The 15,897-nt window shown below is 38.7% G+C and overlaps 1 protein-coding gene across 1 annotated transcript in view; it reads left to right on the top strand.

The window, feature by feature from the left end:
* Positions 1–13,004, top strand: part of si:ch211-141e20.2 (nectin-1) — a 72,667-nt gene extending 59,663 nt beyond the window's left edge. Inside the window, exon 7 of the mRNA XM_049485307.1 lies at positions 12,563–13,004. Within this exon, the coding sequence (XP_049341264.1) occupies positions 12,563–12,656 (94 nt within the window). The 3' untranslated portion in view covers positions 12,657–13,004. The remainder of the gene's footprint in view (positions 1–12,562) is intronic.
* Positions 13,005–15,897: the final 2,893 nt, after the last annotated feature.

Below are 15,897 nucleotides of genomic sequence, written 5' to 3'. Positions count from 1 at the left end.
GCTTTGGCCCAGTGGTTTAAGCAAATCATATGTTCACACCATCAAACACTGTGTTTACATAAAACAACCATATTTACCATTTGTGTTTGACAAATCAGCCACCACTTTTAACCCATCTGAACACTCACACAAACACACTGCGATATTGTGAGCACATGGGTCAGGAGTGGCAGACGTACCCAGGGAGCGGGTTAAAAGGGTTAAAAGCCTAGCTTGAGGACCAAGCAAACTGGGGTATCAAATTCATCAATAATGTAGTGACTCTCAGGTGTTATATCTGCCCAAACCTGCAGATGTTCTCCTGTATTTTCATTTTACTGAGTTATATCACTTTGTACTCTGTACTTCTCCACAAGCTATTGCTGTACACTCGTTCCAAATAAGACTTATTTACAGTACACAGTGACACGCCATGTGTCATGGGACCAGTATGGTGTCACTTCCCTCACAACATTTAGTCTTGAAAATTTTATGTTTTTTTTTTTTTATGGCTGCTTTGCTGAATAAATGTTAATAAAATAGGAACTCAACATGGAGCCAAAGTCTTTGGCAAAACTTCTTTTATCCCTAAAACTGACTCAGCATTTCCTTTAATTTTCCTTTAATAGAAATAAATGACCATGATTTAGGTGCTAATAATAGTTCAATTAATTAAGTAGCTTGAGGGCAAAATACAATTAACCCTGTAAGTAGATTCTGAGGCTGCCTTGAGCTTAAGATTTTTATTCATTTACTTTTTTTTGTTGTATTTTTAATTAACCTGATTATTTGTCTGAGAACCTCCTCACACAATGTCTCTCCCTCCCTCATTTTCAAACTCCCTTTCTCCCACAGCACACCCACATTTAGCACTGTGGGCACTCCCTTCCTGTTCTTTTTTTTATTGCTTTTTTTTTTTTTTTTTTTTAGTGTTTTTTTAAATCACATTTTTTTTGTATAGTGGTTCTACACACTGCAGTCTTACACAGCGAGGTACACCATCAGAGTACTTGTAAGTTTAAACGATAAATGTTTAAAAAAGGTACATTATACTTTAGATAAGTAGAATGTAACTTTAGTTTGTCGTTTTTTTACATTGTGTGAGATCTGATAAAAATGGATCAGAAACTCCCACATGTAAAAGGAAATATCAGGTTTAATGAGGCAAAATCAGTAGGGCAAAACATGGCAACCAGATCCAAAGAGATGGATTTTGGGAAATTAACATTGACAGACGCAAGGCCTGAAAGTGTATCTTGTGCCAGGTATCTTTAAGGACCTACTTCATGAAAATCATGTAAATGCATGTATAAATGTACAAGGGTAATTTAACTATGAAAATTTACTTTGTGCCCCTCTCGCTCTCTCTCTCTCTCTCTCTCTCTCAAGCCATATATTTTTTCTCCTAGGCACTGCAATTTATCAACTCATTGTCTGGCCAAACCACTTCCACTATTATTTTCTGTCAGTTGGGCAAGTGAGGCTTTCTGGTAGTAACGGATTTAACTGATGAAACACTGTTGAAATCGGAGACGTCTACCCTCTGTACTTGTACTCTGTACTCTGTACCCATTCATTCTCTCAGTCTTTCAGAATAGTTACTGAAAAACGTACTTTACAACACTTATAAAATGTATTTTGGCACAGATGCTACCAAGCAATTAAGTACTTTTTGTGTTATTTTGTCCTATTATTTAAGCATTTTTTCTTTTACTACTTAACATAGTAAAAGCCATCAATTTTTTGACCAGAATTTACAGTGCCTCTAGTTGGCATGTGAGAAGTGATGTAGAGTTCATTGTTCAACTTCCTCACATTATTTTCCAGAGCCAACAAATAGCACATTCCACAGCCACTTCCAGAAAACAGTTGCCTTCCTCTCCCTTCCACATACTCCCAGATCTGTTTCTATATGACTGTACTGGGAACCCCCTACACTTGAGTTCAACTGGAAATCCACCTGGCCTGCTGGTTGGTGGCATTTCTTTTTGAGGTATCTTTCCAATAGACCACCAATTTAATCATGACGGTGCTCCTCAAATCTACCAAACATTTCACCATGTCAGACCTCAGGGATATTTGAACCCTGCAGGGAAATAACTTCCAGTCCAGCTCTGCTGGGTCATTTCCTGGTTCTTGTGCCTTTCCTATCTATATTTTCCTATCCAAAAGGGATTCACTCTCAAGAGATTAAGCCATTTTATCTTCCATTTTGACAGGTAAAACATTTTCCAGGCTCCCTATAATCTAATTCCATGTCCCTTGACATTCTCCTTTCCTCCTTGGCCTAGATCATTTCTCTTGTCTGTCCTGATATCCCGCCATCCCAAGAGTTTGGCAACACAAAAGAAACACTGGGCATGTTAATAGTTGTAAAAATGCTTAGAGTTAAATAATGTGTTCATGTTTTCTTTTTTTTTATTAAATTGTCATTATAAAGAAAACAACATACCAAGAAAAACGAGACAACTACACAGACATAATAATGATAAAAATATATATATATTTTTAGTCATACACAAACAGATAAAAACAGACTTCGCCAGCCACCCTAAATTTTAAAATCTCTGCCAGACCTGAGCACATTTAACTATTACACGCTCAAATTCTGCATTGTTGCCTTTATTTCTAGCACATAAACACTCAAACACTCAGATGTGTTGGGTTTGTTGTACTTGTATAATGTGTTGCTTTTTATAGCTTAATCCTTACCACAATTTAAATGTGTTTAGAGAAAAGGAAAGCAGGAGGTAAAGAATAGATGCTATCAGGAATGTTTTGTCAGTTAAAACATGTTCAGCAACTTCTCCCTGTTCAAATTCAGATTGTGGGAAACTTGCAGTGTACAGAACAAAGTAGCATTACTTTTATATTTTCTGTCAATTTGTTTTTAACTGTAGCTAAAATGAATTGGCAAGCACCAAGGCCAGTAGTCTACATGTTCACGCATAGTACTTGTATAACTTATTTTTTTGTGTGTTTTTGCACTAATTTGAACTAATCTTAATGTTGTAATCTGATTCAGTATTTTTCAAATGTGCAAAATGTTTAACAATATTTTTTACTATTTTTTGACCTTCTCATATAATGATTTAGGCTTTAAAGCTGTCACACTTTTACTTCTGCTGACAGAGTTGTCAGAACTTGGTGCTTTTAGGGTGTGAAAATGTTTTACTGACAGGTTTATTTAGGGAATTGTGCCTATAAGTACATTTAGTAGTCTCCAGAGGTTTAAAAAACAGTTTTAAACCTCTGGAGACTACAATAGCAGTTGATTGGCCTTATAATCACAAACAAAATTATGTGTCTTAAAATAGAAAGGCATGAACTAGATATGAAAATAAAATGCAAGTGTTTGTAACTTTGGAATAATCTTTGCTATCAAAGAGTTCAGTTAACAGTTAGAGGAACTACAAGTAAAACCAGACGACATTGTTGTTGTTACTAACATTCTCTGTCATGCAGGAAAACACACCTGTACCAATATTGACCAGTGTGTAACATGCCCACGCATACATTTTCTCTTTAAATGACAATCACTGAAGTGTTCACTAAATCAGTTCAGAACCGACTGACTGTGAAGAAGGGTTTCTTCACCATCTATTCATAATCAACATAAAACATGACTGGAATGACTGATCTCACCTGTAGTTTTGTTGGCTAATGTATTGAAAATTCAAAACATCAACCATTAGGATGTCATAGCCTGAAAATGACCAAAATGTACTTCTAAAAGGGGACATAAATGAAGGTGGTTTATTGAGCGCCTACCCATTTCATATATCCACTGTTATATCAGAAAAAATACTGCAATTGTCTATAGGGATCTTGCGAGTCCAAAATGAATGGAAGTAAAAAGAGCTAACTGGCTGAAACTTTACTAATTAACTAATTGGCCAGGAACAATGCATATAAACCATACCTGTATATTTCATTGTTTCTTCAGGTTTTAGGCAGTAAAGACACTAGCATTACTGCTACTGTGAGCTGATTGGTTGGTGATCTGACGCTTTAGTTACAGTCAGACGCTTTAGTTACAGTTTAAAAGCTTTTTTTTAATATATGTGACAGACATATATTTTATGGATAATTTAAGCTTCTAAAGGGCAGGGTTTAGACTGACTTTGGACTGGATATTTTTGTTAGACCCGGCAACCCTGGCCGTAAGTTTCAGTTTGCAGTCGATCAAGGGCGTAGGTGTTGTTAAGAATTAACAAAATTTTGGGATATGAACCACGCCTCAATTTCCCGTGCTCCTCCCCCTGGTCCTATATATATACCTTCCAGGTGCTCACCTACGCGACTTCCGACCTCGCACGTGACTTCCGACCTCGCACGTGACGATCCTGCCGCCCTGGGCCTTGATCTGGTTGCCTCGGATTTCGAGCTGTTCTCTATCCGCTTATCCTCTGCCGCTCTCATCGCACTCCAGGCTGCGCTCCGTGGTCTCCCCGGCCCAGCACGTTACCTGCCGGACTCTACTCGCTGATTCCACGCTTCAGCACCGGCGCCAGCTAAAGCAACTCGATTAAGCGCGTCAGCTGCCCGGTCCGACTCTTCGGATCTTTGATTCAGCGCAAGCTAATCTACTCGACGCAGCCAGCCAGCTACCCGGTCCGACTCTTCGGATCTTTGATTCAGCGCAAGCTAATCTACTCGACGCAGCCAGCCAGCTACCCGGTCCGACTCTTCGGATCTTTGATTCAGCGCAAGCTAATCTACTCGACGCTGCCAGCCAGCTACCGGGTCCGACTCTTCGGATCTTTGATTCAGCGCAAGCTAATCTACTCGACGCAGCCAGCCAGCTACCTGGTTCGGCTCTTCGGATCTTTGACTGCGCACAAGCTAAACCACTCGACACAGCCAGCCAGCTACCCGTTTCGACTCTACGAATACTTGGCTCACCGCCAGCTTAAACTACTCGGCGCAGCCAGCTATTCGGTTCGGTCCGTCGGATCCCTGGCTCATCGCCGGCATCGCTGCCCGGCTCTTTGCCGGCGCCGCTGCACGTCTCGTCGGATCCCTGGTTCAGCGCAGGCGTCTCCCAGCGCGATTGCTTGGCTCTTAGACAGCGCGGCCACCCTCCCTCCCTGCCGGTGAGACCGATCTAATATCAAATTAATACATGGTTGCCTCGGTTTATTTTATATTTATTTATTTATTTATAATTTCCTCTATTAAGTGTATTCTTCCCTTGATTTATTTTATTGCTCCCTCTATTTAATGTATTATTTACTTGAATTTTTCATCCTTCCCTGGATCTGTTTCATTGTTCAACTTTGTTTATTGTTCCCTCCATTTAATTTATTGTTTCCTCTATTTAATTTTTGTTCCCTCTGTTTATTTAATTGTTCCCTTTATTAATTTTCCCTTAATTTATTTCACTGTTGTCTCAATCTTTCACTGTTTCCTCGATCTATGTATCCGTTTGATTTAATTCATTGTTCCCTCTATTTAATTGTTTCCCTCTGCTCATTGTTAGCTCGGTCTTTTTCTTAGTTCCCTCGATCTATTTCTCTGTTCAATTTAATCGTTTCTTCTCAGTTTTGGCTCGGTCTATTTCTCAGTTCCTTAGTTCGATTTAATTTATCGTTCCCTCTATTTAATTGTTACCTCGGTCTATTTCTCAGTTCCCTCGATTTATTTCTTGTTCGTTTGAATTTATTGTTCCCTCTATTTATTTGTTTCCCTCTGCTCATTGTTAACTCGGGCAATTTCTCAGTTCCTTCGATCTATTCCTCTGTTCGATTTAATTTATTGTTCCCTCTATTTAATGGTTTTCCTCCGCTCATCGTTACCTCGGTCTATTTCTCAGTTCCCTCGATCTTTTTCTCAGTTCGATTTAATTGTTCCCTCTATTTAATTGTTTCCATCTGCTCATTGTTAACTAGATCTATTTCTCAGTTTCCTCGGCCTATTTCTCTGTTCGATTTATTTATCGTTCCCTCTATTTAATTTGTTTCCTCGATTTATTCCACTGTTCCCGATCTATTTCAATGTTTGATTTATTTTATTGTTCCCTCTAATTTATTGTTCCCTCGATTTACTCATCCTTCCGTCATTCTAATCCACATTTAGATTTATTTTGTTGTTTCCCTCCATTTACTTTATTGTTTCCTTTAATTCGATTCCTCATTTGTATTCATTGTTTCCTTTATTTTTGTTGTTCCCTCAATTTATTTCATTGTTCCCTTAATCTTATTTCATTGTTTCACAGATTTTAATTTATTGTTCCCTCAATTTGATTAATTGTTTCCTCGATTCCAGCCGGCGAGGCGGAACCCTACGCCCGGCTTTACTACATACTTTTACCATGAAGGAAGGCGACGGCTCTCTTTTCTGCCCTCTATTCTTTCCGTTATATCGATTCTTTTCTGTTACCTCTATCAATGCCAGCGAGGCGGACCCCTACGCTCGGCTTTACTATGTACATTTATTTCTTTTCTCTCTTACCTCTATCAATGCCAGCGAGGCGGACCCCTACGCTCGGCTTTACTATGTACATTTATTTCTTTTCTCTGTTACCTCTATCAATGCCAGCGAGGCGGACCCCTACGCTCGGCTTTACTGTGTACATTTATTTCTTTTCTCCGTTACCTCTTTCAATGCCAGCGAGGCGGACCCCTTCGCTCAGCTTTACTGTATACATTTATTTCTTTTCTCTGTTACCTCTATCAATGCCAGCGAGGCGGACCCCTACGCTCGGCTTTACTGTGTACATTTATTTCTTTTCTCCGTTACCTCTATCAATGCCAGCGAGGCGGACCCCTACGCTCGGCTTTACTGTGTACATTTATTTTTAAAGGAATGCGACGGCTCTCTTATCTGCCCTCTATTCTTTCTCTTACCTCTATTCTTTTCTCTGTTACCCCCATCACTGCCGACGAGGCGGACCCCTACGCTCGGCTTTACTAATGTATATTTTCTGTTAAGGGCCGCTATGGCTCCTTTCTGTTCCCTCGATTCTTTTCTCTGTTACCTCGATCACTGCCGGCGAGGCGGACCCAGGGGCGTAGCAGCAAATTCTGGGCCCTTTTGATTAAAATCGAGATCAGTTATTTAACAATTAACAGTTATCCACTGTTTGTTTATAAACTGGTTAATGTTGATTATCTTACGTTAGGAGGCTCAATGTCTTTTACCTGTTTGGCAACTAGCTAAGCTAATGCGAGCATAAAATATCAGCAGCAAATGTCTGGAGTGAACTACATTTACTTTAATTGGACTTTGGCTTAACAAGCAAACTCGGTTTACCTTCGGGAAAGAAAGCCACCATCAGCTGCTTGCCCTCTTTCTGCCTTCTTTCTTTTTCCTTCCTTTCTTTCGATAACCTGATTTCTTGCTTTGGGCAGCAGGATGCCTCTAGCCCCCAGGACTTTAAATCTGGGCACACTGATGGTACACCTGAAGCCGGTAGCTATCGGGCAGAGTAAACCATTTTGCGCCTCCAGGAGGGGGCCCCCAAATGTCCTATATGTCGACGGACCGTGATGCATCCTTCAGTCAACGCTTCTCTCCGCCTGCCGTTTGCATCCCATCTGGTGTCCGTGTTCTTCGTCTGGGCGCCACCCCTACTGCTGAGACTTTGGTCCTGCCTGTTGCTCAATTTTTTATTTTTGGGGGGGACTATGCAGGACTCTCTTCAGGCTTCTCTTCCTTGATTTATCGAACATATAAACACGTCAGGCCGAAAGGAACAGTCAGACCACCAAAGACTTCATGAGTTCAACCTCTGTACGCAGCTGAATGACCAGAAACTTTGAACTCAGACGGGAGCAGGTGTCATAACCTAGTTGTCGATTTAAATTTACATGGTCGTCACATTCCTTTGTCGAGAACAAAACTCACCTTGCCACGAAACCTGTCGAACTCCCCATTCAGTCAAGCTTATACTGGTCTGCAAATTTTATCACGTGGATGTTGCTAACTCTGTATACCTTCTACTATTAAGTCATTTTCACTCATACCACCCCTGAAATGCTGTTAAAGATCTTTTGAAATTCTGCTGAAGACTTCAGTCTCTCACCATGGCTTACCTCCTTTCAGTTCAGATTCGGCCGCTGGTCCTCCCACTTTCCTCTTTTTGGGGGGACCTGGCTTGAGAACCGTCTCAAGCTGTTCTGAACTGTACCCCAAGCAACATCATCACAGTTCCCCTCCCCGCATCGCGTAGGCGGGGTTCATTATAGCAAAGTGTTGTTAAGAATTAACAAAATTTTGGGATATGAACCACGCCTCAATTTCCCGTGCTCCTCCCCCTGGTCCTATATATATACCTTCCAGGTGCTCACCTACGCGACTTTCGACCTCGCACCCGCCTCCACCTCATCTTCACTCTCATCTTCATCACTCATCTTCATTACTCCTAGCTGCGGGGGGGACCTGGCTTGAGAACCGTCTCAAGCTGTTCTGAACTGTACCCCAAGCAACATCATCACAGTTCCCCTCCCCGCATCGCGTAGGCGGGGTTCATTATAGCAAAGAGCGGGTTTGATATTGGGGGGGACACTTTTGCTAATGCACCAAAGCCCATATAGTTTCTTAGAACAACATTTAAGGAATTACTTTTAATCACAAATAATCCCTTTTTTCTGTACTCTGTTTATTATTAGTTACATCCAAGTAAAGGTGACTTTACAACCACCATGCTACTCCACATTACATTTAAACAAATATGCGTGAAATGTCTGAATTATATACATATATGACAAAAACTGATCAGTTATCATCTGCGCTTTTAGTTGTTTCTACTGAAAGCACTTCTTATGATGGTGTCCTTTTTTGAAAAAAGAATGTAACTTTACGTTTCATAGAGATTTTTGACAGAAGTTAATATAAATATTAGACTAAAGAAAAAAACATTTGGATTCACCTGGAATCCCTCTATTTACTCAGGATTTAGTCTTACTGTGAACTACAAATAAACAGAAGTCAGGATAGAGCAGTGTTTCTCAACCCTGTTCCTACACATTCTACTGCATATCCCCACTGCCTTCTCTGCTTTAAAGTCACTTAATAAAGTAAGTGGAGGTATGATGTGTCTAATACACTGCTGACATACATAATGAAAAGGATTTAAACAGGTAAACTCAGTAAAGGACTGTTTATTAGCTATTTTTTTTGTGTTATTAGCTAATTAGCTAATAACACAATTTTAGGGCAGAGATCAGGGTTAATAAACTGCTTTAAACTACCAACATAAAGTACTGTACTAAATTCTGACTATCCACTACATCTGGCTTCTAGCTAACTATTTTTTTCGTTTACTATAGCTTACAGTAAGTCCTGCAATCCTAAATTAATAAACACAATTTGAAAATGAAATAGTGATTAGCTGATCAGGGCAAGCTGAACATAACATATATGTTTTTTCTTTAAGCCTTGACTCCCTGTCTAGCTAATTCCAAAGTTAAGCTAACTGACTAACACAGCTGCAGTTTATTATCACACGGTGGGTTTAATCTGTGTGTTTTGATTTGGAGAGTCTTTTTAACCAGCTATCAGAAATAATCTCAACACAGGCCACATGGTAAACTCCGTTACCTCTTAGAAAAATCGCCGTATATCCAGATTTACTTCAACACCAGCTGATGCTGGACACCGCTTCTAAATCTCACAGCGAGGGGGAGGGGCTTCTCCTCCACCAGCACGCTAACTCTTCTCGCAAGACCAGCGAGCTGATTGGCTGTTTCTCCTGAAAGGCGGGACTTTCTCCCTGAACCGGCACCGTGATTGGTTTCCCAGCGCTTAGCGGTCGGTCTCTTCATTAACAGTACGACTGAGCTGAGCGAAACTATTTCATTTTTGGGGGGGGGGGGCAAATCCACCTGTTTCTAATATTGGGTGGGACATGTCCCACCCATCCCCCCCGGTTCCTACGCCAATGCAGTCGATACTCGCATACAGAGCCATACAGCTCTGCTGGCATACTGTGTTAGCGTTCTATTTGGTATGGAGGCATGTTTAGTGTCTGACGCTCATTTTTTAACAAAGCAGGGTTTAGTTGGATGGCGTGGTTGGTAGTGGATACTGGCTGCTCGCAGAGGATTTTTTTTTCCGGCTACTGTTTCCAGATGATGTGTGAGGGGAAAAGTCTGCATGCTGATTAGCGCAGGATAAAGCTGTTGGGTTTTAGTGATGCATTTCTCCCAGCATTTCATCCTACAAGCTGTTTTTTCTTCACATTGCCTTTCATCTCTGTTACAGGTAGGCAAGGGCGTAGGAGCGGATTTGATATTGGGGGTGGACACATCTGATTATATGAATCAAAGCCCACCTTATAGTCTCTTAGAACAACATTTGTGGAGTTACCTTTAATTACAAATAAACCTTTATTTTCTGTACTTCTGTTTATTATTAGTTACATCCAAGTACAGGTGACTTTATAACCTAAATATGTTACTCCACTTTACATTTACTGTTAGAAAAAAATATGCGTGCATATTTGAAAATAATAATAATAAAATAATAGATGTTGTTATTATTATTATTATTATTATTATTATTATTATTATTATTATGTATTGGCGTGTCAATTCTGTTGTATATTTGTATATTTACATTTACGCCACCTTTTGTCGACTAAAAGTACTTATGATGGTGGTCTTTTACGTAAAAGAATGTAACCTTATGTTTCATAGAGATTTTTGGCAGATGTTAATATAAACGTTAGATGACCCAAACCTTCTGTTAGTTTCATGAGCTTTTACTAAAGGACCAGATATATTCAATTAGTAAATCTAAGGGATTTTAACAGGTAAACTCAATAAATGAGTGCTTTATTGGCACCACCAAGTGGAGTAATAAAGCAGTTATTTCAGTGAGTCAAATTGGGGGGAAAGTCGGACCCTACATTCATTTCCTATGGGAGGATGCTATTTGTAGCTGCGATTTGGTGAAAAGCGACATGGCGACATAAAGAAAAGGGACAAACAGAGTTGAGATTTTTTTAAGTTTATGCGAATGATTTATGAAGCAGTGAAGCGATATTGTAAATGTACTGGCTAAACAAATTCTTCCGATCAATCACAGACATGAGGTCTGAGGTCCCCGCCTTCTGCTGTGTGAACTTTTGTTTCATTCATATCCCCGGCAGTAAGATATGAACTTAGCAGAAACAGCGGTTCTACTAATTTCTGCTTTTTCTGTTTGATATGATGTATTTTTCTAAACTATAGGGATAAAAAAGACAAAAACATTTCTTATTGATAAAACTTGATTTGATCTACTGTTTATTTATACAGTTAATATGTATAAAGGGGTATTAACATTTAATATTTCGACATTAACAGGATGAACAAGACTCTTACTGGCAGAGTTGATGATAATAGGCTGGAAATTCCGCTGAGCTCTGACAGCATCGGCTTGTATAAGTGTAACGCTTCAAACCAGTATGGAAATGGAGTCGGTACTATGTACCTTCCGATGTCCCGTAAGTTTATGTTTTTGTATACAAACATATTCAGTAGTTTATATACCGTGTACAGTATTGTGCAAAAGTTTTAGACACCTGATTTCAATAAAACTGTAAAAATCAGTTATTACTATAAAATCTCCAGATCACATTAGAACCTATGCAGGTACACATAAATACAGTGTAGAGCAACTAGGATACTTGAGATTGTGAGCTAGTAGAACTAAATAGAAATAAGGTTGGTTTCAGATTTCTTTAGAACACCCTCAGCCAGCTCCCCAGTGAATGTGTTCAATTCCATCAGCAGCTCACCTGATTTACTATCTTTATACATTGATTTACCAAAGTAGTAGTTGGATGATGACCATAAATACTGAACATGATAGTGAATGTGATAAAAAAAGCAAATATTTAGTTATTTTCATTGCCTTTGTATTCTGAACTGCTGCTATGAAAAATAAAACTCTTGAACAGTAGAAAGCTTCATGTTGCATTTGCCAAATTGTGCAAATTTATGGGCAAGTTTATTCTTAATACATTTTCAGTTACACTACTGATATAACACTAATGACATTTTTAAGTGTATTCATGTTCATGTGTTTTATTTTCACAAGACAATAAGACAATCAAAAATAGAAGTTTAGCTATGTTAGATCACATTTATTGCATATCAGGACTATTGAAACATGAGAATATGTGAAATCATGTGAAATCTGGTAATAAAGCGTAATAAACAGTACCTATAACTGCATAAATAGCTAAAGGATATAAACAAAAATATGATTGGTGGGTTAGAGTTACTTTAATTTATGGATTCATTACAAACGTAATCAGTGTATATAAACTTTTGTTTCTCTTTCCACTTTACACTAGACATTCCACCAGACTGTACCACCTGTTGGACTTTATTCATAATTTTCATCTTTCAATCTGCTGCTGCTTTTTTAATATGGAAATATATCTCATTTGAAACATGCACCAAACATATTTCAGATCTGAGAGAAAGAATTTTGTAAGTATTCTTTTGTAATATATACTGACTTTTTTTTTTATATATAGCTGTTTTTAAGTTCATGTTTTGATTATTCATCTCAAATCTTCTGAAAATGTTCCTAAAATGATTTAAGACAAATAAAGAATATGTCACTAATTTAAATGCATCCTCTTTAGGCATACTTTGCATGTTCGTGTGCCTCCTGATTCAACTACATGCAACAGAGAACTAAACCACACTGACAGCGGTGAAAACAGAAGAGCAGAATAGGAGTGAAGAAGGACTGGGAACAATATCAGGGAAAATCACTGGAAAGCTGTGGAACACCCACACTTGAATGGAGAGATTAGACAAGCAAATGCAGGAAAACGCTATGAACCAGAGTCACATTAGGAGACGTCTGATTAAAAGATCTGAGATCATCAGTCCCATCATCATCATTCCTTATCTCAGGTCAGTTGATCAGTTGAGTCCTGTTGGTTGCCCCTATTTTGGGAGGAAAAAGAGATAAAGTTTACTACTGTACAGCAGCAGCTTCTCTTAAGGGCGCAAAGGAGCACTAAAGCATGTGGCCAGAGCGAGTTATGGGGTGGCTAATCATTAAGCATTTGAAACCTTTTTTTTAATTGTGAATTTGGAAGAAGGAGTGCTTAACTAAAGTGTCCAGTGCCATTTTCCAAGAAGAGGCATGACTTAATGAGCAATCTCCCCATATCAAAATAGCATGGAGAACTGAGGGAGTGACATCATACATAAAGAAACAACTGAGCAAGTGGGGGCTTTTAAAGAAAAATGAAAATTTGGTAGATGCTAGGAATCAGGACAGCCGGCAAAGCTGCATGAGTGGGGGTTCGTCTCTCTCTTGTTGGTGGAGCCCGCCTTCCAGTCCTAACACTCCTCCACACGTAAACCCAACAGCAGCAACATTCACACATATACATATATGATCTAAAAAAATAATCTGCAAGTGCCTTTATATATGCGTTATATCCAGAGTTTAAAAAAATTATTAATGTAAATGTTACTTTCATCTATTTGTTGTTACTTTATTTCTTTATAAAGGTCTGTTTAATATTTAGTGCAGTATTCTCAGAACCCACAGAGTCCCAGGGTGGTTGTACTTTATTTGTTTTATTTATTTAGGATATTAAAATATTTTTATTTTGGAAGCCCAATTTCCAGTGCCCAGTTAGTTTTCACTGTAAAATGTTGTAATAGTATTACTATACTTGTATATTATTACTGTGGCACACTGTCTTAAAGCTCCTTTGGGAGCGCAGAAGCAGGAAAAAAGCATTTTCTATAGTGGTGCTTTAAAATTACAATATTATAGTTTATCGCAATAATTTCTGGGACAATACAGGCCTACATACAGTGCAATTTGGGAATTTTGTTACTTTTATAATACTTTGTACTATGGTGGAGTTGTACTCCACCATGTACAGTGTGAGTGTTTTGTAAATCAATTTATTTTTCTAATTTTAACATGTCTTTAGTGTATCTTTGCATCATCAGAACTGCTATTAATGAATTTTGTAAAAACAAAACTCTGCTTTTTAAAAGGTATTCAGCACTATTTCACTGCTTTAACTGCTTTAATAACTACCATGTTTGTTTTACCATATTTTTAATAACTACCAAGTATTCATTCATTATTTTGGCTTGTTTGTATGTTTCTCAGCTTGTTGTTTTTTGTTACTGTTCTAGAAAATTGTATTAATCCATTTGTATGCTATTGTAAATTGTAGGTTTTCCAACCTTTGTGTATTTTCTTAGATTTAATAAAAAATCTACTATTTTTTGATTGGTTGCTCTGTATTGCATCTTATTTATAAAGCACTCTGGACTGAAACACTTCTGAGAACTATGGTAAGTGGGCAGTAGTATAGAACAGTAGCCAGAATAGAATTTTTAACAGGGAATTAATGTAAGTGACAGTGCTGTTACTTGCCTTGTGTCTAAACCTCCTTAATACATGATAGAGCTTCTCTTTTTAGCTTGCATTGACGAGCCCTACAAGCTGACATGCACTCAGGCTACACTGTTCTGCATGTTTAGACTGAAGCTGGTTTTCATTTCTGTTGGTACTTTAATAGTAATTCCTTTGTGATCATACTTGAGCCATAATAACAATCGATATCATGGATAAAGTGTGCTATCTTACTGGCATTTAACTGATCCGCAGTAGCATAAGCACCAAGATCCTATGTGTTCCCATTACAGAGAACCTTGCCTGGTCCCTCAACACTAGATCCTAGCCGAGAGAGCTCTACAGTGCTGTAACAACTTTGTGCAGAGACTGAGGAAAGCACACCTTCAACCTTCCATCCTCATCAAGTTCTGAAGAGGGAGTGTAGAGAGCATTCTGAGCAGCTGCACCACTGTCTGGTGTGGAGCTGCAACATCTCATATTGCAAGACCCTACAACAGATAGTGAGAACAGCGGATAAGAATATCGGAGTCTCTCTTACTCTCCATCAAGGTTCTACACCACATTCTGCTTCTGCAAAGCCAACAACATTGTAGATGACCCCACCCATCCCTCCACATGGACTTTTCTCAATACTTACTAATGCCGTCTGGCAGAAGATACAGGATCATCAAAGCCACCACTAACAGACTCTACAACAGCTTTATGCACCAGGACATCAGACTCCTCAACACACAGAGACTGACATAAATCTCTTCTCACTCCTCATACACACTCAACACAAATAGAGACACAACAAACCAAAAAAGCCTTACACTTCACACACACACAGGAACTGAACTAAATAATGTGCTTAACCAAAGAACTCTGGCAAATGTATTAAAAATTCAAACATCACCCATGAAGATGTCATAGACTGAAAATGACCACATTGTACTTCTAAAAGGGGACACTAGGGACACAGCCATAACTGGGGGGCTTCCGTTAGACACAAATGGAGGCAGTTCATGGAGATCCCACCGTTATATCAGAAAAATTACTGCAAAGTGCTATAGGGATCTTGCGAGTGAGTCAAAAATGAATGGGAGTGAATAGTTAAAAAAAAAATTGTAAATTAAATAATTGTCCAGAAACCCTACCTATATAAGTATTTCTATAATAAACAGATTTTGGGCAGTAAAGAGGCATTACTGCTACTGTGAGCTGACTGGTTAGTGATCTGATGCTGTAGTTACAGTCAAAACGTTTAAAAAGAGTTTAAAAGTGTTTTTAAAAAGTTTCAGAATTGAAATGAAGGTGTTGTACCAGAGACCTAGGTTTGTCGGGCCAATGCATATTAAGCACTGGAAAAAGCTCCTAAAGTATGGACACTACTTATTAATGATCAAGTACTAAATACATATTTTTAAAGCTTTTAACTGCAGTTATAAACCTTTTAAATCTGCTGAGGCTGTAAGTTCAGCCAGTAGTAGTAATGATAGCACCTTTACAGTCTATGACCAGTTTACTGTAGGGATATGGAAATATACATGTAAGTTTTCTTCCAAAATTAAAGAAAGATCGTGGCAGAGTTGTTCGTTA

The sequence above is a fragment of the Astyanax mexicanus genome, chromosome 11 (genome assembly GCF_023375975.1).
Source record: "Astyanax mexicanus isolate ESR-SI-001 chromosome 11, AstMex3_surface, whole genome shotgun sequence".
Classification (NCBI taxonomy): Eukaryota; Metazoa; Chordata; class Actinopteri; order Characiformes; family Acestrorhamphidae; genus Astyanax; species Astyanax mexicanus.
Note: the sequence above shows the minus strand (reverse complement) of the source record. Positions and strands in the feature narration are given on the sequence as shown.